The sequence below is a fragment of the Babylonia areolata genome, chromosome 2, assembly GCF_041734735.1.
Source record: "Babylonia areolata isolate BAREFJ2019XMU chromosome 2, ASM4173473v1, whole genome shotgun sequence".
In the NCBI taxonomy this organism is placed as follows: domain Eukaryota; kingdom Metazoa; phylum Mollusca; class Gastropoda; order Neogastropoda; family Buccinidae; genus Babylonia; species Babylonia areolata.
Genome location: NC_134877.1, coordinates 40,761,484 through 40,786,187, shown reverse-complemented (window position 1 = coordinate 40,786,187; position 24,704 = coordinate 40,761,484). Strand labels below are relative to the sequence as shown.

Here is a 24,704-nt window from a genome sequence, read left to right as displayed (position 1 = left end):
GTTGATTAGTTTGCTTCTTTGCCAGCATTGATTAGTCATTTGGGTAGATTTGATGGGCTGTTCAGCTACTTCTTGACTGGTTAGGCTATCTGTAATCTGGTTGGCTGGTTGCTTCCTTGCACACACACACACACACACACACACACACACACACACATCGGAGCACCTAGTTACAATTTGACACCTAACTCTGTGATTTGTATTTGTTAATTTACTATTATTATTTATATTTATCCATCTATTTATATAATATTAATGAATTCAATTATTCATTTATTTATTTGAGTTTTACATGCGACTTTGATACTGAACCACTAGTATGCACAGAGAGTACCAGAAAGTTTCTCAAACAGAGACTGAAAAACAGAAAGAATGAGGAAATTGAATACCCTGCCAAACAGGGGGAGAGAGAGAGAAGGAGAGAGAGGGGCAGTAGGAAAGAAGAGACGAAGGGGGAGACACAGACACAGAGTCAAAAGTCACAAAAGTCAATGTCACATGATCAGTAGAAAGACTAGCAGGCCACCATGCACACATTAAACGTCAAAAGTCAATGTCACATGATCAGTAGAAAGACTACCAGGCCACCATGCACACATTAAACGTCGAAAGTCAATGTCACATTATCAGTAGAAAGACTACCAGGCCACCATGCACACATTAAACGTCAAAAGTCAATGTAACACTGTCAGTAGAAAGACTAGCAGGCCACCATGCACACATTAAACGTCAAAAGTCAATGTAACATTGTCAGTAGAAAGACTACCAGGCCACCATGCACACATTAAACGTCAAAAGTCAATGTAACATTGTCAGTAGAAAGACTAGCAGGCCACCATGCACACATTAAACGTCAAAAGTCAATGTAACATTGTCAGTAGAAAGACTACCAGGCCACCATGCACACATTAAACGTCAAAAGTCAATGTAACATTGTCAGTAGAAAGACTAGCAGGCCACCATGCACACATTAAACGTCAAAAGTCAATGTAACATTGTCAGTAGAAAGACTAGCAGGCCACCATGCACACATTAAACGTCAAAAGTCAATGTAACATTGTCAGTAGAAAGACTAGCAGGCCACCATGCACACATTAAACGTCAAAAGTCAATGTAACATTGTCAGTAGAAAGACTACCAGGCCACCATGCACACATTAAACGTCAAAAGTCAATGTAGCATTGTCAGTAGAAAGACTAGCAGGCCACCATGCACACATTAAACGCCAAAGTGTGTTACATGCCGCTGTTCTCATGTCACACTAAAACCACTGAGTAAGGCTGAGACATTGGGCAATTGGTCCTCCTCAAGGGAGTTTCAAGCAAAACTTCAACAGTCTTTCAAAACCATCAGGGTAAGTTAATTAACAAACAACAAAAACATGGACAATAAAAGCAGTGTACCACAACCACATGTAAACAACCTTGGGTAAAATTTTCATACAGACCAGCTTTTCAGAAACAGAATTCAAAGACTTGAAGGGGAAAGGGACGGGCGCAATAGCCGAGTGGTTAAAACGTTGGACTGTCAATCTGAGGGTCCCAGGTTCGAATCACGGTGACGGCGCCTGGCGGGTGAAGGGTGGAGATTTTTATGATCTCCCAGGTCAACATATGTGCAGACCTGCTAGTGCCTGAACCCCCTTTATGTGTATATGCAAGCAGAAGATCAAATACGCACGTTAAAGATCCTATAATCCATGTCAGTGTTCGGTGGGTTATGGAAACAAGAACATACCCAGCATGCACACCCCCGAAAACGGAGTATGGCTGCCTACATGGCAGGGTAAAAACGGTCATACACGTAAGAGCCCATTCGTGTGCATACAAGTGAACGTGGGAGTTGCAGCCCACAAACGCAGAAGAAGAAGAAGAAGGGGAAAGGGATGTAGAGAGGGTGGGGGGGAGGGTGTAGAGGGGACTCTTAAAGCAACTGAGATGTATTTCCTACAAAGTAAAACTGCAAGCTGAAAATTCAACAAGAAACCATTCAATGACAAACTACCCTTCTTCAATATGCAGAAAATATGTGTAACACAGCAAGCAACTGACAGCAATCCCACCCATAATACTGAGCACTAATAGTTCACAGATATATTGCTAATGAGTACACACAATATTTCTAAACCAACTAATGACTTCTTTCAATTAAAACACCAACATCTTTACTGGTATCAGGTAAAAATGGTTGCTCAAACATAAAACATCTACTACTCCAGACTGGATTTTTAATCCTTTTTTTTTTAGGAAATAGGTACAGAAAATGTTTCTTATTCCTGCAACACCACCATAATTAAAGTGTGTTCAAATCTGTAAAAAGCAGAGTGATGAATGATCCGTGTTAAAGAAAACAGCTCTGTAAGATATATGATATATGTATTTCCTGATGTGCATTCTGACAAAGTGCACAACACTCAAAACCTTCACAGTGATATAAACACATATACCCCTGTCCACATTACAAAATAAATCTAATCAACAAAAGTACACATTACAATTTTATTCAGCCACATCATATGGAAGCAAACACATTATGCACTGAAGAAGAACTACTTATGAGTGCTTTGAACACATCTGAAAAGAATACTTTTAGGCACATCAAACACATTATTGGTACAAATAAATGGAAAAAATCTTCAATAAAAAAAGCCAATAGATCATCTTTCATTCACATTTTTAAACGTACATGGTCAATGCATTAACAGATCATACAAATATGAACTGCTTACAGAATGGTTTCAGAAACTGAAAATGTTTTCATTACATTCACAGAAAACAAAAACCAATAGGACATTTAACTGAAATATGCATACACTGCATACATGAACCCCACCGTCAAAGTCAACTGATGATCTTTTATGGAGTAAATCATGTTCGACTGGAGGATATAATATACAGTGAAAAATTGCAACAAAGATGAAAACAAAAAAAAAAACTGAATCAATAAAAGTACACATTATGACTTCACTCAACCACATCATATGAAGGCAAGCAAACACACCATTTACAGAAGAACTACTTATGGATGCTCAGAACACATCTGAAAAACATACTTTAAGGCACATCAAACACATTATTGGTACAAATAAATGGGGAAAAAAAACCTTCAATGAAAAAAGCCAATAGATCATTTTTCATTTATATTTTTAAACATACAAGGTAAATGCATTAACAGATCATACAAATACGGACTGCTTACAGAATGGTTTCAGAAACTGAAAATGTTTTCATTACATTGACAAAAAACAAAAACCTTTGGGACAGTTAGCTGTGATGTCATTCATCTGTCTTGCATTTACTTTTCTTCCTTATTTGATATGGAAATATGCTCTCATAATCATCTTTGTACTGTGAAAGTAATGTCCACTTCACTGCAGTACAAATTCTACATCAGAGACTTGCAATGTTACATTGTCACTCTTTATATGTTACACACTGTACATGTTACACAACTCTTTTTCACCACAATTCTAATTTGTGCACACACAGCACGTACAATTTCAACTGTTTGCAATGCCACAAGGATTATCTCACCATGCATCCTTTTTCTTACTGGCACATACATCACAGTCTTTCACTAACATTCAAATATATCATCAACACAATAAGAAATATAAAATGGCAATGCATCCTCTAAAATTTTTTAACTTTTTTTTTTAACACACACGCACACAAAATGTCCACAAAGATGTCCACAAAGATTTCCTCTAACAGTATCTAAAAACAACAACAACAGCAACAACAAAAAAGCCACACACATCACACTTGGTGTCTCAGCATAATTCCTCAGCATGTGCACTGTCAGTTCAACAAGACATACACAAAGCATGGATCTGTAATGATGTGTTCTCAGGGAGTTCCCCTGCTGCAGTGAAGTCTGCAGGTCAAACGGCTGTCAATGATGTTGCTTCACACATGACATTATATAGTACACTGTCCATGAACTGACAAACCCAGAAGAAATGAAATTCCACAAAACAAAAATTAATGTTTGAAAACATTGTGGCTGGCTTGCGTCTCAAGATGTGTGTCATGTGAGTTATTTGGGTTTCTGTCAAGTTAACATTCACATGTGTATGTCTCGAGTTACCATAAATATCAAGCAAATTATCCTTTGGATTCTGATCAAACTACTTAAGCAAGTATGTCTCAAGTCACCATAGAGTATCAATCAATCATTTGGGGTTTAGTCAACTGATTACAACACAGTTAAAGCATCACACAGACAAACAAGAAATACTAGACCCAGTGATACATTATTTTTTAACAATACCATGCGAGCCAATATGAAGTTTGATGACACAGCAACACCATAAAGACCATTTCTTTTAACACAACCAAAGGTTCATCAATAGTACTTCATGGAAATCACACATGTAACTTATTCACACTGCAATGATAACCAGTCATGCCATTCTCAATGGTCAAATCAAATCAGGATTTTTCACAAGACAGCCAATGACAAAAGACACCTCTGGGTTGTTAAAGTATGTTTTAAAACAACTGTACAAGTCTAAAATCTAAGCACTCAAAACAAGACACAGATAAGACACAGACACACTGCCACACACACACCAACTGCAGTTCATAATAAAGAACTTCAATCAAGAAAGCAAACATGTATATTAATAACCTCAGTGGGAAGACTACAATCAGATTGTAAAGTGTTAAAATCTTTGACATCAGCATATCAAGTAATTCATGAAGAACACGCTTCAGCCTCCAATGTTGGATTACAAGCCACAGACCCTGGGGTCCCTTCTACTGACACAAGTCAGGAATGAATCCTAACTCTACATGTAAATAGCAAACAAAAACTGCTAATTTCAATGACAATGTGATGCACTTCATTTTATTATGCTGGCACCCAAAACCACAATTGGGCACTCAAATGTTTTGTCCAGAGTGCTCGACTGACATTCCAAAAAAACTGTTAAATTCAAACCCTGTTATCTGCTGCTCAGTGAGGTCACTTGCAAACACACCCACTGCTGCCAACTGTTGCTGCACACGATTCAAGTAGCCATCGTCTGGGAAGCTGTATCTGTAACGCAGTACAATTAACCCTTTATTTTTTTTTTCTCCACATTTTGCTTTGTGTATATTCTAAATCTGTTTTGCAACCCTTCATATCAAGTCAGAATCAGATAAAGGGAAATATCATTTCTGAAATAAGGTAAATTCATTGTATTCAGATGAAAGGAATGGTCCGACTTTTGCTGGATACATTCACATTGTGGATTTCTTTATAACTAACATGCTGATCGCCTTGTGAAATGTGGAGCAACTAACACTGATGGAACCCTTGCTTCCTGCTATCCTCAGAAATGTGTGATATCATGGAAAAGGAACTCATTTAACCTTTTTAAGTCCTGTCCATGGGTATCTTAATCTGTTGAATGTATGCATTTTAAGCAAGAATGTTAAAAGTGTAATGCTTCAGCTTTTGCTTGATTTCTCATTGATTAAGTGTTGGTAAAAAAGCAAAAAATTTATTTAAGGAACATTAAACAGTTGAAACTATTTCTCTTTTCTGGAGATTGTTTCACTGTTAAAATTGTCCCTTCTGAAACTAACCATTTACATGTTACACAGTCTGTATGGAAATTTTCTGTAAACACCACACAACTTTCTTTGTTTCAACCACTGTATACATGTATGTTTCATCTTCTCACCCCCCATTCCCTCATGTTTTTTTTTTTTTGTTGTTGTTGTTGTTGTTGTTTCTTTTTTGTTTGTTTTCCTTTTTTTTCCCCTTCCCCCTTATTTCAAAATCTAAATTTCCCTCATCTGTTAAAACTGTTCTGACGAACATAAATTCATATATTTTATGTTCATTTAATCTTGAGTGTGAAATCACCAAGTGACCAACTTGTGTGACCAGACTACAGGTAAACTAACCAATCAGTCCTAGGCAAGAGATTTCACAAACTATTGTGAACATAAAAACAAATATCACATCCATCCAAGAGACATAAGATACAAAAATAAAAAATAAGGGTTTAAAGGTCTCTTCTGATGCACAAAACCATAATTAAACTGGCTGACTATAGGGCAACAGCAACAATAGCCTACGGAATATGAAAACAATGATCTCCATAACAACTGTGGAAGAACCTGCAAAACCATCCTGCCATCCAATCAAAATGCTACATACCTGCCAGCTTGCTTTTTGGCTGTCTTGTGTTCAATGCCATTCAAGGTTATACGATATTTTGGTCTTCCATGAGAGTGACAGGATCCCTGGATCTCAACCAGTCGGAAAAGCAGGCGTCGATCAAATGCTATCTTCAGGAGCATCAGAACTTTTCGGCCCTCAGGTACATCAGGAAGATAGGCAGTTTGTTCTTTTCCACGGTATCTTTCTCCTGCATACTGCCTAGCCTGAAATTTGGAACAAGTCTGTTTACTTTGCAGCAATTCCAGTTCTTCATTTTGTCAAATACTGTAACTCACTGCCAATATCAGCTTGTGCAAGCAAAAGCAGGCAAACAAGCATAACTGAGAGATGTGATTCAGGAAAAAGTTGACAGGGAAAAAACCCAGAAGTAGTAGTGATCTGTGAATGCTGAGCAAATGATCAACAGTTAACAAGAAAATGCAATTTAAGTGGACAAGTTAACTTGATCTTTTCTTCTTTTCTTTCTTTCTTTTTTTTTTGTGTGTGTGTGTGTGTGTGTGTGTGTGTGTGTGTGTGTTATTCCCCCGCACCCCCCCCCCCCCACCCCTCCAATTTTATTTTACTGTTTGGTAATTTATGTTCCTTGTATGCATAATAAGTATGAAGTCTGGGCTGGTTCACACATAATCCACAACCTTCTTCCTGCCTGTTCTTCTCTCCAAACCTTTTCCTTGTTAAATCTTCTCACCCCCATATCCCCCCTCCAACCCAGTGGAGGTAAACCCTACAAAAAAGATGCTTGAATGGCAATTCCTACCACCTGTTCCTTCTCTTTTTTTTCTTCTTTTTAAAAAAAATAGAATTAGAACATTATATCATACTATATTGTATCATATTATAATATATAATACATTATATTACATCATATCATATCATATATTATCATATTACATCAATCTTTGTCACAACAGATTTTTTTGTGTGAAATTCAAGACAGCTCATCACTACAGTGCACGGCCACTTTCTTCCTTTCTTTTTTTTCAACCTGTAAGTGTATTTGTTTTCCTATCACACTGGATTTTTCTACAGAATTTTGCCAGGGACAACCCTTTTGTTGGTATGGGTTCTTTTCCATGCACTAAGTGCAAACTACACACAGGACCTCGGTTTATCATTTGTCTCATCTGAATGACTAGTGTCCAGATGACCACTTAAAGTCTAGTGGATGGGGAGGAAATACTGCTGAACATGGAATTAATCCCATGCCCTCAGATTCTCTGGCTTCTTGCATGTCCGTGTTACCACAAAGCTACCACACAAGTAAGTTAGCCACATACTCAGAAAAATGTTCGCCGGCGATGCTGCAATTGTTTTGTGTGCAAAGGATGTTAAACACCTGATAAACAGATTTGTTCTGGCATCCAGTGATTCTGAGACATTGTTTTCTGTGACTTTTGCTGTTGATCAAGATGGATGATTTAATCACAGATTTTTTTTTTTGGGGGGGGGGGGGGGGGGGGGGGGGGGGGGGGGGGGGGCAAGGGGTGTGTGTGTTTAAGATGAAGCTTGAACACTGTCTGACTGTGGCTTATTTGTTTTCAAACCTGTATTGCTGGATTGAGCGTATGTGAGTGAGTGTAAGTGTGAGTGTAAACATTTTCCATCATACAGTTGTCTTAAATTAAAATAAGACTTTTTTTTAACAAATGTATATTTGCACATCAGATTTGGTGTTTTACAGTACATGTCACACTGTTGTAACAAGAATAACTTGCTGGTGTTTGTGAGACATCCTTCCTCCCCTCCTGCATCTTCTCCCCAACCCCTTCCCTGCCATATATCATGTGAATGATTTTTCATATTGGTGTAAAATTTTAATGTGATCCACTGTTACGATAGAATGATTGTGTGTTTTGTTTAATAGGTTTCAACTTTTTTCTCCAATTACAAACCCAAAGGAGAATTTCTTAACGTTGTGATCAGAAAATAAAGTGATACATGTAAATCAATGAACATGTACAGAGAATAACCCAAACCTGGAACAATCCATATTCCAACACGTCATTATCCATTTGCTCAAAACCGTTTTGTTATTTAAAGTTCCCAACTGGTTTTATAATGATAAAACTGAACACAGGTTTGAGAACAGTTCCTTGTGAAACAGAAGGTTAAAAAGATGGTGTTAACACTTCACTGAGGTGAGTTTAGTTCCAAATCTACAGTTCCCCCTTCCAATTAACTCAAGACTCTCAACATAACAAAACTTTTCATGAAGATTTCAAAATGATATCATCACAATACTCTGTATAAAAGTATAAAGAAAACAACAACCTGTAATTAAAAAGAAGAAAAAAACGTCATTGGAATTTTTAATTTGTTTTTAAAGTATTTAGTTGATGTTTAGACATGCAAATGTAACAGTGCTACATAAATGTGTGAGATTTTATGACAATATATCCTAGTCAAATTTATACTCACATAAATCACAGCTGATGGACAGATAACCAAAGCTACACCCAAGCTTTGTCGTAAAATGTGACACTCAAAACTTAAAAACAATGAAATCATAAAGTGCAACTTACTTGCTGACTGTGTTTCCCACCTGGGAATTTGTATAAAATGACAAATGTCCCTGGAGGAAACCCTGGTAGCTGCTGTGTTTTGTCATACTTGACTTTCATTGTTCCCTTTGGCTGGTCACCATGTATTTCACCCCATGCTGCCCCACAATCAGGACACTTTGGCTCCATCAATTGTTTAGAACAGTCATCACAGAGATAGTGTCCACATGTATCCAGGGTCTTGCACTGCTTCTCGTTCCGGCACACTGAGCAGACAGGTGTGGTGCTGTGCCTTGAATTCTGCCTCCTGTCTGGTTTGGCTTTGTCAGTGTTGTCAACAGCCCTTTCGAAGCATTCTTTCAATGTTTGTATGCTCTTTTCTTCAGGGTGGACAATGTAAATTTCTGTTATTTCTACAACTGGCATGGTGCTGACGTTTTTCACTGCCTGGTACAAAGCCACAGCAAATGCTTCTAGCGCCTGATCTGAATCTGCAAAATATAAGAATTCATATCAATTTTAATATATAACAAAAAGAGCAATTACTTTCCAACTTGTTCACATTCTGCTAACGTGTGTATGAATGTTACATCAATCATTTTCACAATATTTCATGGCACAGTTCCCCTATCTTTGCAAGTAAAACTTGCAAATGAGGATTCTGAAACAATTTAACATGATGGAGAGATGTAGGAGGGGGAGCAGAATGTAGGGCCAGGATGGATCATACACAGCCCATGGTAACCCCTGTTCAGTGATGGGCACAATCACACAGATCTAGATGGATTCTGGGGAGGTGTGATTGTAGTGGGAGGACCGCACCACTTCATTTAATGTGAAGGTGCTGTCACCTATCCTGTGATTGGGGCACGGAACAGGATCACAGCAACAGAGGACATGGATGATATTGTTGAGGTGAAAGTTATTAACATTAGAATTATCTTTCTTGATGCTAAGAGAAAATAGAGGGCACCAGATGAACAACAATGGTCAGGGCCACAGCAGATCACAGTCCGGTTTCTGTTTGTTTATTTCACTTTTTATTAAATCTGTTTTTCGTAGCACGCAAGATGTATCTGATCTTAGCTGTCCGAGCAACAACACAACAAATATGTCCCCTGCTGGGTTCCAGGGAGAAACCAAACCCACCTGGGCCTCCAATGGTTTCGAGACACATTGGGAGTTAGAATGGTTGGATGACTGTCTGTACTGACTGACCCCTGCATCTGAAGCTGGGATAGGTGACAACTGTCAGTGACCCTTTTACCCTAGCCAGTCTTGCAGTGTGGAACAATTGTCCAAATAGAAACATCTGTGCCATCCTTGACAATCCATGGGATCATTATTATCACCAACAGGTACAGAGAATAATTCAAACCCACAAACATAAAGGGGGTCCCCAAGTGGAAGGCTGGTCAAGAACACACTGACATTACACCCCTCAAGTCTGCTGTTTGCCAATGGCAGAGCAAGACATGGCATGTGATGAAACACAAAACCAATGTGGCTTCAACAAGCAACTTGAGTCTCAAGTTGAGACAAGAACAGAAGAAATATATAAATTGTGAAAAACAATGGATAGAAGAAACCAAGAGTGGAAAAGGGAAAAAGAGCCACAGACAAAACAAAATGAAGTGCCAAGTACATAAACAAAAGACTTCAAGAAAGACAGAGCATAAATCTACATGACGTTCGGTCCACTGCTGACCACATAATGTGAAACAGTGGAAGTGTTATGCTACATGGGAATAAATTGCACTGATTGGCTGAGCTATAAATAGGCCTGGGGGTGTCTTAATACTACATCAGTCACACAAAAAATGGCCAACATGCCAAACCAGTTTGACACCATCAGAGCATGATGTCAAATAAATAATTCACACTCACACAGAAGTGACAAGAACACATTTCCTGATAAAGGAAAATAAACTATCATCAGTATAAAGTGTTACAACTATTGTAAAGTGCGTTTCTAAATGCAATCTCACGTTAAAAACAAAAGACAAATAATGTTGATATTCTTCAGTGTTTGTGAAATAAAAGATGCAAGACAGCAAACAAACAAACAAAAAGCTAAAAAAAAAGAATGTTACTAAAAGTGTCTTACTATGATGTCTTCTATATGGATATCCTGGGAAGGCAACAGTTCTCCTTCTGGCCTGGTTCACTTCGATGAGGACTTTCTGTGCAGCTGCATGGATTTCCTGTTGACTGTCTCTGTGGTACAGGCCAACCACAGGCAACAGCACCATTCTGCTGTCTGACTCTGTGATATCAATGTCCCCTCTGTGATGTACTTTCATTCCATAATTAGGAACAAACTCACTGGAAAATTTACTGTTCACAGACATAAATTTCCTTGACAATGTATCTTCAAAACTGTGACCCTCAAACTGCCAAAGAACAATGGCATCTGTGCTGACACTGATGTCATCTTTACACTGGAACAGAACACGGATGCCGTGACAGTCAACAACTGCAGTACTGTCTCCAGGATGGTGTCTGCTCCAATGATTTTCCAGTATCTGGTCACCTCCAGCTTGATGTGAGCTCAGTTGGGAAGGCTGGACATCAGGACTTGTGGGCTCTGGCCTTGTGGGTTGTGGCCTTGTGGGCTGTGGCCCTGTCGGCTGTGGCCCTGTTGGCCCTACACTTGTGGGCTCTGGCCAACGACGTTTCCACCCTCTTGACTCACTGACGGGAGCACTGTCTCGCAATGCAGATGCAAACTGTGACCCCCCATGCTGGACTGTGACTGGAGTGTTCCAGAAGTTCCAGAAAGTGTTTTGTATAACAAAGACCATGGTGTCGTTGACATCAACAAAGTAGATGTGCTGGAGGCTGGTCCTGTGTCCCCATTCTACATCAAACCTCTGCACTGCAGCCAGGTAACATTCTGAGCAGGTCTGCTGAGGAACACCAAATATTGCTGCAATCAGATATTGAGAAAATCATCACAGCGTTTCATTACAGGACTTGGTATTTCATATTTCTTATACATCTCTCTCTCTCTCTCTCTGTATATATATATATATATATATATATATATATATATAGACAGACAGATAGATAGATGTGTGTGTGTGTGTGTGTGTGTGTGTGTGTGTGGTTGTGTGTGTGTGTGTGAAAATATAAATCTTACACCTTTTTCTATGGTGTATACTGAAAAAAAAAATGTAAGAATTCTTGGTTCAATAGCATATTCCTAAATGAATATAAATAATAGATCACCATTCCTAAATACCCATAAAAAAGTAGTAAGTGTTCATAACAGTACTTTATTCTTTAGTGAACAGGCCCTTTTTATACCATTAACACTCTCAGAAATATCTGTGCAATGCAACTGACACAGACACACACACACATTGATCAAATCATGTTCCCATCAATTCATTCACTACACACACAGAAAACTGGTCACAATACACCCTCACCCCTTTCACTGTCACACACCCACACACCCTTCACCACCATCACACACCCAGATATATCGAGGGAGTGAATTCTTGCCTATGTGTCAACTTTTCTGCAATGCAGAGCAAAAAACAAAAAACAAAAGAAGAAAAAAAAAGGTATTTGGATGTACAGTGCAAATTAACACAGCACCAGCACCCGCAGGTCATTTGAAGTGCATGTCAACTCTTCAGAAAAAGGGCTTAATGTCAAAGAAAAAAATCCATTAAAAACCTTGTGCAATCAATCAATCTCTCTCACTCTCCCTATGTTGTTTTTTGTTGTTGTTGTTTTGTGTCATTTGTTCTTTTTCTTTCTTTTTTTCTTTTTTCTTTTTTTTTGGGAGGGGGGGGGTGCGGGGGGGGGGGGGGGGGGGCAGGAGCCCTGGAGGGGATGTGAGTTACAGAATTGAAAAAAAAAAAAAAAAAAAAAAGACTACATTTTTACATCATCCTTTTTGGAAAATAAAACATTCTGATGTCATTCTGCCCTTTGATTTGAAAAAAATTATATTCACCCTTTTTCCATACGAACTGAGGCTCACCTGAGCTAATGGAGGAGACAGCAAGAGAAGTGAACCCATTCATCGAGGCCAGTGAAAAACAGTTGTAAACTGTATCACTTAGGTGTTGGTAACACTGTGTTTTGTCCTTGTAGTCAGTCCAGCGAGGTCCCACAGCATGGAGAACCTTCCTGCAAGGCAGGGCACCGCCTGTTGTGGCCACAACCTGGGTCACTTTCAGCGGACCAAACTTTCTTATGTACTCGTCTCCATCCGATTCCAGAGAAAAGCCAGCAGCACGAGCAATGGCATAGGCCACACCACCTCCATGAGCAAGGTGCTCGTTGGCAGCATTCACAATGGCATCTACAGGCAGCTTGGTGATGTCAGTCCTGTACACAGACACTTTAATCCGGCCAACAGTTGTGGTCAGTTCAAGTGGACTAGTTTGCTGATGCCAGGCCTGGTGTGTGTATGGAGCATAGTTCACCATCTGTCCTGACCGTCCACCATCATCAAACCTTCTCCTGTGTCTGGTTGTGGTTTGGACCACTCCTGTCTTCACAAAAGACTGATCCATCTTTTGGATCTACTCTTCTAAATTTTTCTGGAACCCACAGCTGTAAGATCTGTAAGCATTAAATATTGTGTGTTCCTGATTAGGCATGTGCAAATTTACATGGAAACTTGTACACACGCGTGCACACACACACACACGCACACAATAACACACACATCCTCACATACACAGTAAGGCACAGACAGAATGAGCGAAATATGTGCAGACAGACTGAAAGAAAGAGATAGGGGAGAAATTGAAAAAAAATGGTTTTTTAGCTATATATTTTCCATAACTCAGTACTTTCTTACGGTTAACTATATAATTAATTTACAGACAAAAAGCCTGAAATTAAGAGACTGAATGTGTGAATTTCCGCTAACAAAAAAACAGTAAAAGTTAGAACCATATAATCAATACTAGATGGTCTGGTCAGGTATGCTGCGTTCTCACTTGGATCTAGGTCATGCAGCAGAACCGGATAATAATAGATATGTGCAGTCTTTCTGTTTCTGTCAACTATATAAGCGTTTCTTACTAACAAAAACAGGTTACCCCTATTTATGTTATGTAAAAGAAAGGAATAAGTGCTGTAACTAGTGTAAGTTCATTAAAAAAAAAAAAAAAAAAAAAAAAAAGCTGAAAAAGAGTACCAAAAAAACCCACAAAAAAACATAGCAAAAAAACTGTAAATATAGCCCAAGAATGTTTTGGAAGTATGTACAGGAAAGAACTAAACTAAGAACGAAAATAGGAGTACTGAAAAAAGAAGATGGTAGTTTAGCAGAAACAGATAGGGAAAAAGCAGAAACTTTAAATAATTTCTTTGCAAGTGTTTTTTTTTTTTTTTTTTTACAAAAGAGACTGTTACAAATTTACTTAACCTTGGAGAAAGCTCCAGATCAGGAAATATCCATGTATCATTGTATGTGATCTAAGGGTCGCCCTTATGGCAGTGGAAAATAAATTAAAAGCTTTAGACCCATATAAAGCACAAGGACCAGACCAAATACCTTCATGGCTCTTAAAAGAGTTGAGCAAAGAGTTGGCTATTCCACTGAGCATCATATATAATAAGTCACTTGAAAGTGCTTCCATACCAAACGACTGGAAGATGGCTGAGGTAACAGCTATTTACAAGAAAGGGTCAAAACAAGAACCAGGTAATTATAGACTAGTGAGCCTGACATGTATAGTGTGTAAGATTTTAGAATCTTTTATTAATTTATTAGAGATGCAATGATTTCACATATGAAAATAATTAACCTTTGTGCATAGCTTAAGACAGAATAGATCATGCATAACGCAACTATTAGAAGTAATTGAAGATCTGACTAAAATGACAGACAGCGGTAAATCTATTGACATAATTTATTTAGACTTCAAAAAAGCATTTGATTCTGTCCCACACGAAAGACTGTTATTAAAATTAGCCTCGTAGTCGCATGGTATTATTGGTAACTTACTGAACTGGACAAGAAGCTTCTTTACAGGTAGAACACAATTAGTTATGATAGGAGAAGAAAAGTCAACTTGCGCAAACGTAATCAGTGGTATTCCACAGGGCAGTATTCTTGGACCAGTACTTTTTACAATATATATAAACGACCTTCCTGATTGTATACAAAATATGTGTAAAATTTTCCCAGATGACACTAATATTTATGGTGATGCACGCAAAAATCTCACATTACAAACTAATTTATATACACTACAAGAACGGTCTAACCAATGAAACCTTTATTTTAACGTTTCAAAGTGTAAAGTAATGCACATAGGGAAAAGAATCTAAATAACAATTACCATATGAAAATAGAAAACAACGCAGAATATTGAGAAATGCCATAGTGAGAAAGACCTTGGAATAACGTTTGACAATAAACTTTCCTTTGATACACATATTGATAATATTATAAATAAACCCAATCAAATGACTGGTGTAATTAAGAGAGCCTTCAATTGCTTAGACAAAGATATATTTCTCAATTTATACAAAGCATTATTTAGTTAGGTTGCATGTAGAGTATGGTAATATTGTGTGGTACCCATACCTCAAGAGACAATCTATAGCATTAGAAAGGGTCCAAAGAAGAGCAACAAAATTATTAAAAGAATGCAAGAGTATGAGTTACCAACAAAGACTTACATATTTAAATCTACATTCACTAAAATATAGAAGAGTAAGAGGAGATTTGACTGAAACTTATAAGATATTAAATAACATAAATGATGTAAATGCAAGACATATCTTTAGAATGTCGGACTATGATAGTACAACCACAAGGAACGCAGTAAAGAAAATTTGTTTAAAACACTGCAACACCAATATTAGAAAAAATTCATTGGCTAACCGAATTGCACAAACATGGAATGCACTACCAACCGAAGTTAAACTTGCACAAAATACTAACACATTAAAAAATCTCCTTGACCCCAACACCATCTTAAAAGAAAAAAAAAATGACTATGATAAATAAAACAAAGTTTTTTGCAGAAGTGTACTTGTGTACACCACCCAACAACAACAAACAAAAGAGGAAAATAAATGAATTAAAAAAAAATGGAAGAAGTGAAGATGAAGATTTGATGGGGACATAAAAAGGCAGAGAGGTCGAGACAGATGACTGCCAGTCCCTATACTATTACTACTACTACTTATGGAATTTCTCCAGTTCACAAACCAATTTATTTAAAGTGTATGGCTACACCCAATGACACGCCATTGTCATTGCTCCGGAATACACAAAGCAGGTGAGATTTCAAATACAGAAATCACAGCTTCTTTAAGTTTAACTCTTCCAAACCCAGATGGATTTCCCTTTCCCATTTTAAAGTTTCAAATGTTATATATGCAGAATGCCTATCAACAGATAGTACAAGATAACTACATTACCATATAATAGAAGACACCACACAGGACATTGAAAAATGTCAAAGTGAGAAAGACCTTGGCATAATTTTTGATAATAAACTATCTTTTGACATGCATATACAGAATATAATAAATAAAGCCAACCAGATGATAGGAATAATTAAGAAAACATTTACCTATTTAGATAGATATATTTCTTAAACTGTATAAAACATTAGTTTGATCACAAGTGGAATATGGCAATATTGTGTGGCACCCATACCTCAAGAGACAATCTATAGCCATAGAAAGGGTACAAAGAAGAGCAACTAAAATATTAAAAGAATGCAAATCTATGAGCTATCAACAGAGACTTATAATGTTATATACTTAATATGCATTCATTAATGGGAAGAAGGCTAAGAGGGGATTTAACAGAAACATACAAAATGTTAAATTGCTATTATAATGAAGTCAATGTGAATAATAATTAATATTTTTAGAATGTCAGATTATGAGAGTACAAGAAATTCAACGATGAAAATTTGTAAAGAGCCCTGTAATACTAACCTAAGGAAAAATTCATTAGCTAATAGAATTACACAAATATGGAATGCACTACCAATCGAAAATAAACTTGCACAAAATACTAATGTGTTCAAAAATCTCCTTGACATGAACATCAATTTAAAAGAAAAATTTACTGACTTTGATGAGTGATTTACAGAACATGTAAAAGAAAACATATGTATCGCACAAATAAAAGGATACCGATATTGAAGGGGACATAAAAAAATGGCCAAGAGGCCTAGGCAGTCAAATACCAGTCCCTACACCACCACCACCACTACTACTACTACTATTACATCATTAGTAAAAAATACCACTGATGAAAAGAAAACATGAATCAAACTCAAAATGTGGGTCTTTGGTCCCAAACCATGTAAAACAGAACTACAAGAAAAACAAAGGCCCATCTAAAACCATGTGGTAGGGAAACACATGTTCTCAACCTTCACAAAGAACATCATGATCATTGCCACAAGTTCACCACACAGGGGCAACAAAGAATCCGACTGTATGGCACGAAAGACATGTACAGATGTTGACAACACAGTGCATTGGATGACAAAGATCAGTTCAAAACTAGACTCTGTGGCATGAAACACGGGTTAACCACACAGTACATTTACATGTCCCTTGAAAGCAGGCACACAGAACAAAAATGAATAATTCTACTCACCTCAGTCAGAGATGACAGCCTCAGTCTGAACAGTGAAAAAGATGAAATGGAAAAAAGGTCAAGCTGTTCGTGGCTTTGGCCTCGCAGATTCGATAGACTGGAGTTTAATGACCTAAAAAATGTGCCGTGATCAGGACCAGGGAGATTCGAAGTCTAAACTTCCGGTTTTTTTTCCATGAACAGGAAACTTGTTTAAACTAACTTTATACAGATATATAATACAAGATATATAAAAAAACCTTTCATCTTTTTCAATACACAGACCCAAAAAATCATTTGTTACATTGGTCTCTATTCAATGCTTTTACTCGCTATAGGAGGATCTCAAAAAGGTGTTATTTATTTTTTATGTGTTATCCATAAAGGGTGGTTCTGGTAAAACGATAAAGTTTGAGAAGGGAATGCTGATAGAAGAAGGGAGGTAATTCCGGTGGATTAACACAAGTTGTCTCTCTTGCATTGGAACTGAAATTGAAACTGACAAACAAATCTGACCCAAAAGGCTTAGAGATAGTTATAAATAAATAAAAATTTAAAAAAAATAATAAAACGTGGGAGGGGGGGGGGGGGGGTAGAAACTTGTAGTAACTCTACAAAAAAAAATCCAATAACTACAGTTTATTTTGGAGCCAGATAGCATTTTGAAGATTATCTTTTGCCATTGTGCTTTTGCATCCCAATGTTGAAACTCAGAACAAGTAATCACAAACTAAGAAAGGTGGACACATGAACATACCACAAGAAGCAAGATTGTGTCAGCTTCCATAGCTGAATTTGATGCACTGGTGACTCAAACACAGGAGTGCATTGCTGGCCTAAAGGACTGGATGACTCTCAACAAACTGCAACTAAATGATGATAAGACTGGATTTATGATAACCTGTCCAAAGAAGTTTCATCAACATCCTTCCTTTCTTGACTCTGTTCTCATCAACAGCACACCTGTTTCACTTTCTCCTTCTGTTCACAGTCTTGGTGTAATCCTAGACCAGTCTCTTTCCTTCCAACAGCACATTTCGAATATCTGTAAAGTTGCCTGTTTGGAACTGCATAGAATCAGCTCTATCCGCCACTGTCTCTCAACCGATGCAACCAAGACACTTGTATGCTCTCTGGTTCACTCAAGATTGGATTACTGCAACTCTCTCTTGGCCGGCCTTCCCAAATATCTGTTAGACTCCAACGAATTCAGAATAACGCTGCCAGACTCATATGCAGAGCTTCTAAATTTGACCATGTTTCTCCTCTCCTTCAGTCTCTCCACTGGTTGCCTGTTTCTGATCGAATAGACAATAAGCTATCCACTCTGACCTTTTCTGCAGTCAATGGATCTGGCCTCAAATATCTTTCTGAACTCCTCCATATCTATACCCCGTCTCGCCAACTCCGTTCTTCCTCTGATACTCGACTTCTCAGGATACCTCACATCAGAAGTAAGACCTATGGACACAGATTGTTTTCTTTTCAATCGCCAAAGACGTGGAACAAGCTCCCTGATAACCTTCGTCATTCTGATTCCCTCACATCTTTTAAATCTCATCTCAGAACTCACCTTTTTCCTCAGCAATAAGTTCAATTGTGGCAGGTCCACTTCCTTTGCGTTAGCTGTGCTTGACAATGTGTGTATACATATGTATGTGTACATAACTACATGCATGTATATGAATGTGTATTATGTGTGCGTGTTTATGTAAGTTTGTGCCTGCCTATGTGTGCGTATGTGTTAGGGTAGCTGCTAGATACACATGTATGTTAAAATGTATGTATGCAGTGTGTGTGTGTGTGTGTGTGTGTGTGTGTGTGTATGTGTAGTCACATTTTGGTGTGTGTATGTAACACAGATGTAATGTTTTATGTTAACAAATGTGTTTTTGTAAAGCACCTAGAGCAGATTTCTGGATAGTGTGCTATATATATATAAGTATCCATTATTATTATTATTACAAATCGAGTGGGAGACGAATACCATTTTGTCATGGAATGCCCTGCACTTCAAAATCTCCGCAATCGGTATTTACCTAGGTAATACAGAACACGTCCATATTCTTATTGCATTGTATCAGACTGATGATAACATTTGGCCTTTTATTTTATTTCATTTTATTTTTTCACCATTTGTATTATCTCCCCTTTTGTTTCTTTTGTTTAAGAATATCTTCGCTCTTCCTCTGTGGCCATCATCCCGTTATTGTCATGTTTCCTTGTTTCTCTATAACTCAAAAGAGTAAATGGGAATAAACTCATTGTCATTGTCAACACTGTGGCCTTGTCTCTTAGTAGGTAGATTCAGCCAAATTTTTTAATTCATAGCAGAAGCCTCATATCTCATTGTTTTGGAGCAATATCTCATTGTTTTTTAATTTTTTAAAAAAGGCGATTTTATCGAACCTCACAAAATGACATCTTGGAACCCTTGTAGAATTGCAACAAATACATTCTCATAGTCAAAACTCTTCATATATGATCCATATAGTACACAGAATACCTCCGATGTTTTTTCAGTTGGTTGTTAATGTTATTGGCTGAATGCCAGTGTCATGAATTCTGGGGAAAAGGCTTATTTTCTGCATGTCCGATTCTGTAGTTCTGATAGTAGCGTTACTGAAATGAGTGAAACTACAAAAAGAATAATGCATCTGCATAAAACATTAAAAAAATTTTCAGGTTCAGGAAAGATTGTAGACTTACAAGGCAGCAAATGTTAATAATAAATCTTGGTAAACAACAGCATTTGATATGATTTTTTTTTTTTAATGCTTTATTCAAAACGGTCAGGGATAACATGCTCCATTGATGCTAAAAATGATTATCCTTTTAGATAATTTTCAGGGTTTTTTCCCCACATGAAGTCAAAATCAATATACATGCATCACTTTATATAATCGTATTCTTGTTTATACTTCATGTGGAGTGATGGCCTAGAGGTAACGCGTCCGCCTAGGAAGTGAGAGAATCTGAGTGCGCTGGTTCGAATCACGGCTCAGCCGCCAATATTTTTTCCCCCTCCACTAGACCTTGAGTGGTGGTCTGGACGCTAGTCATTCGGATGAGACAATAAACCGAGGTCCCATGTGCAGCATGCACTTAGCACACGTAAAAGAACCCACGGCAACAACCCTTTTGTTCCTGGCAAAATTCTGTAGAAAAATCCACTTCGATAGGAAAAACAAATAAAACTGGAGGCAGGTAAAAATACAAAAAAGTGGGTGGCACTGTAGTGTAGCGACGCGCTCTCCCCGGGAGAGCAGCCCGAAGTTCACACAGAGAAATCTGTTGTGATAAAAAGAAATACAAATACAAATGATTAATTATTAATCAGCATAGCTTATCGTACCAGTTCTAAAGTACAGACACCCAGCTGAACTACTGCATGGTCCGTATCCATCAGTGATGAAGTATAAAGTTTGAAAGAAAACAACAGTCTAACAATACAGCATAAAAGATACCCCTATTAGTGTTATTCTTCTTTGTGTTTTTCTTTAATTTTCTCTGTCTCCCCCTCTCCTCATTCAAGTTACTGCAAACATTTGAAATTCAGAAGCACGAAAGTGCACAAAATCTTTCACTTGTTTCTTTAATACTCTGTGCTGGAAATGTTGTCTTTGCCTTTTCTTCAAGCATGTCCACCGGATGTGTAACAACATTACAATGAAAATCTGGCACTAAGAAATAAAGACAATGCTCTATCACATCTACCAGCAGGTAGCGCGCGCGCGCACACACACACACACACACACATGACACGCACAAATATGCGTCCATGTATGAACACACACACGCACGCAAACCCAGTAAAAAGCATGCATGCACGCACGCACGCACACACGCACGCACACACACACACACACAACTGCGCATGTATACAAACACCTTTAGGCATACACAAACTGTTCATGTAGTATGCATAAAAGGATACATATCGGGCGTCCCCCAAAAAGTGAACTGCTTTTTGACAAGTATTTTCTCAGTGATAGAGAACCGAATTTATTGACAATTTTCACACAGTAACCTTAGGGTATCATTGACAAGTCTGCAAAATATCTAAAAGTTCGGACACAATTTATGAGAGTATTGTCAAATTCAAAACAGCAGGTAAAAAAATCCAATAACAGAGCTGTGTAATGTGACCTTCATCATGTTCATGCCAGGTGCCAGGTGTTGGCATCTGTCAATCAGTGTCAGTCTAAAAATAGCCTGTTTAGGTGTCAAGTCTATTGATCTTCTGTATCCAAAATCAGTTCTGTCCAAAGTTTCAGTTTGGAAGGTTCAACCATGCCCTTGAATAAAAGTGGTAAGGCTATAATTGAAAACTATTTCAAGGAAAAAGGCTGAGGTGGAAGAAGGATTGTAAAAGAATTTCCAGGCAAGGGGTGGAGTCATGTCACTGTATATAGACTTATCTCTAAAATACGCACTGCTGGGTCAGTAGCACGTATAACTGGAAGTGGGAGACCCAAGACTGCATGTTCGGAGGAGAACAAGGACCGTGTTGAGGAACTGATTCAACCCCAGAAGGGGAACCCAGGGATCCACAATCTCTTAGAGAAATTGCAAGCGATTTACAAGTGAGCAAGTCTTCTGTGCTAAGAATGGCGAAAGAAATGGAGCTGAAGCCCTCCAAGAGGATACGGGTATCAAGGAGGGACCAAAATGTTAGAGGGAAAAGAAAAACTCGCTGCCGTAACTTGAATGACCGTTATTCGGCCACTGATGTGAAAAGGATCATTTTCACAGACGAGAAAAACTTTACGTTAGAGAAAGCTAAAAATCGCCAAAACGATCGCGTTTATGGGAAACGGAAACTAGAAATTTAGCCATCTCGCCTCTATCATGAGACTTCTAGATTTTCAAAAGAGATAATGGTTTCTGCTGGAGTATCCTGGAAAGGAAAAACAAACATTCATTTTATTGACACTGATAGAGCCAAGGTTAATAGTGAAAGCTACATTCAGTTATTGGATGACAATCTTCATTTGGAAAGAGCAGAGTGAAGCTGATGCCTGTCAGAAACTAATCCCAGTGTAGCAAAACAAACACAAAAAAGGTGGGAGGGGATAAAGAATAAATCTGACATTTGTTACACATGATACACAACAATTATTCAGATTGCTCAGGACTACTTTTTTTTTATCCCTAATTTGCATGCTCACTTGCTTGAGAGTGTACATTAATATACAATCATCCATATATAAGTGAGCTAAAAAAAAAAAAAAAAAAAAAAAAAAGTAACCAAGGGCACGCCCGAAACAGCTCTTTCAAATTGAACTCGCACCCACAAGAATGCATGCACTAACACACCAGTCTGCATTAATGCAAGCATGTGCAACACAAAATTCAAGCTTTTGATTTTTTTGTTCATTTATTGCAGAACACACAATTATTTAAAACAGAAAGAAACTACAAATAACTATTTTTTCAGCCAAATAAGCTAATGATTAATTTTAAATTGTGAACTAAAGAGCAAATACTGAAGCGATTCAATCAATGTGCCAGAATTACCCCAAATCAATAGTAAAAATCAATCATATTCATAAATATTCAAGGATCAGTCTGCTGTAATGTTCTCCACAGGAATTAAACTCTGTTGATGAAGCCAATATACAATTTACTGTTTACAAGTGATGTACAAAATAAAATATATGTCAAATGAAATGTGTGCACGATCAAAATTTCTGACAACTTCCTGCCACATTTTCCATGATCTTAGTGCCCATAAAGTGCAGTTTCAATAACTTCATGCACAAAGTTGTCTTCATGGGGGAATGTTTATTTTTGGAATCAAACATTTTCCAGATATAAACATTAACAGCAATAAAAAAAATAAATAAAAAAAAAGTGTCATTCATTAACACATCCAGATATACAAAACTGAAGTCTTTTCGAAAAGACTCCATGCTAAGTGCATATGAAGACAAACTCTTTTGGAAAGACTCATTTCAAGCAAATGAATTGTTCTTTAACAACATTAAACCAAATCATGCAGTGGAATTGTTGGCAGTGCCACTGGTTTTAATGATAAATTTACTTTAGAGTTTTTACTCGGGCAAAATGGATGGATACCTGAAAATGCTTGCTACATTGCAGACTTGTGGAAGGAGGATGGAAGTTACCGGACTTATACTGATTTCATTTATTAATGAGTACAATATACCAGCTAATTTTCTAAGTTATGCAGCAGTCATTTAATGGAAAACAACTTCTGTTGGAATGAATATCAAATATGAATTTTGATAACAATTGTAAATCAAATTATTCCAGAATATTACATCCGCTCAGTGAAGAAAGGAACAAGCTTGTAGTATGACATTGTTGTGAAGGATAATTTAAAGGAAAATTTTGCACACAAAAAACAAAAAAACAAAAAAAACAAAAAATAAATATAAACTGGATAAAGACTTTCATAATGATTCAGAATATTGCGGAAATCAAATTGATGTCTGATAAGAATAATACACTAAATTTTGACAACAAATGTTCTGTTGCACAGTTAAACCTAACAACAGACACTCTTTTTGCTACAATGGGACGTGCAACAGTCTATTGGAAGCAGCTGGAACAAGCAATCAGTAACAAATGCAAAAACATTTGATCTTTCTCCCTGAATACTCATTTAAAATATGATAAAATATTGGACTTTGTTTTGCTTCTTGCAAAATTCTATACCGATAAATGCAAAATAAAAAATACCTTAATTCAATGAATTTAGTAAGTTATTGAAAAACAGACATGAAACAGAAAAATATACTGCTTTTGTTTACGTAAATTCTGTTGAATTCCACACAGACTGGCATTACTACAAGGAAAAATTGAAGCTGAAGAAAATTCAAAAATCATTATCCTGTCCAAAAAACAAAACAAGATCCATGCCATCATGGAAGAAAAAAGAATGGGTTGTGTACATCATGATGGATATATATCTGATACATGTGCATGTATTGCTTAACGTTTATTTAAAAAGAATAGGTGTTCTGCACACCAGAAGATGGAAATATCTGTCCTGGAACACTTTTCTGCACACCAGGAGATGAAAATTTCTGTCCTGGGGCACTTTTTTGCACACCAGAGAGACAGAAATTTCTGTCCCCAGACACTTTTTTTGCACACGAGGAGATGGAAATTTCCATCCTGGGGCACTCAGTTAAACTGTCTCCCAGTCAATTGCTTTGCTAAGTCTAGAAATAGTTGTATATACTTTCTCTGTCAAATGATCCCATCTCACTGGCTTTACAGCCTGCAAAATTCAAGACATCCGTTTAGTGCTCAACATTTCAAGGTACTGGTTTATGTTCTGTGCTCATGAGCAACACTGATCACCATTATCATCATTTGCACAAGAATGGATTATTTCATAGGCAGTTAAGCAGTAACCGACAACATGTTATGGCTGATAAATATTCAACTACATTGACACTATC

At 37.4% G+C, this 24,704-nt stretch overlaps 1 protein-coding gene across 1 annotated transcript; it reads right to left on the bottom strand.

Annotated features, from left to right (window-relative positions):
* Nucleotides 1-3,028: 3,028 nt before the first annotated feature.
* On the bottom strand, nucleotides 3,029-17,522 carry LOC143277437 (uncharacterized). Its single transcript, XM_076582253.1, has 8 exons — nucleotides 17,290-17,522; nucleotides 12,679-13,265; nucleotides 10,789-11,610; nucleotides 8,703-9,172; nucleotides 6,157-6,383; nucleotides 4,989-5,043; nucleotides 3,765-3,891; nucleotides 3,029-3,039 (listed from the first exon to the last, which is right to left on the bottom strand). Exons 2-8 carry the CDS (start codon nucleotides 13,214-13,216, stop codon nucleotides 3,029-3,031), a joined length of 2,250 nt encoding a protein of 749 aa, XP_076438368.1. The 5' UTR covers nucleotides 13,217-13,265; nucleotides 17,290-17,522.
* Nucleotides 17,523-24,704: the final 7,182 nt, after the last annotated feature.

Bases quoted from the DNA above. Each gene is read 5' to 3' on its own strand.
- LOC143277437 (XM_076582253.1), bottom strand. From the start codon at position 13,216: ATGGATCAGTCTTTTGTGAAGACAGGAGTGGTCCAAACCACAACCAGA. The intron at 6,384-8,702 runs GTAAGTTGCACT...TCCAAATTTCAG, and splicing joins GTGGGAAACACAGTCAGCAA to GCTAGGCAGTATGCAGGAGA. The intron at 5,044-6,156 runs GTATGTAGCATT...ACTGCGTTACAG, and splicing joins GCCAAAAAGCAAGCTGGCAG to ATACAGCTTCCCAGACGATG.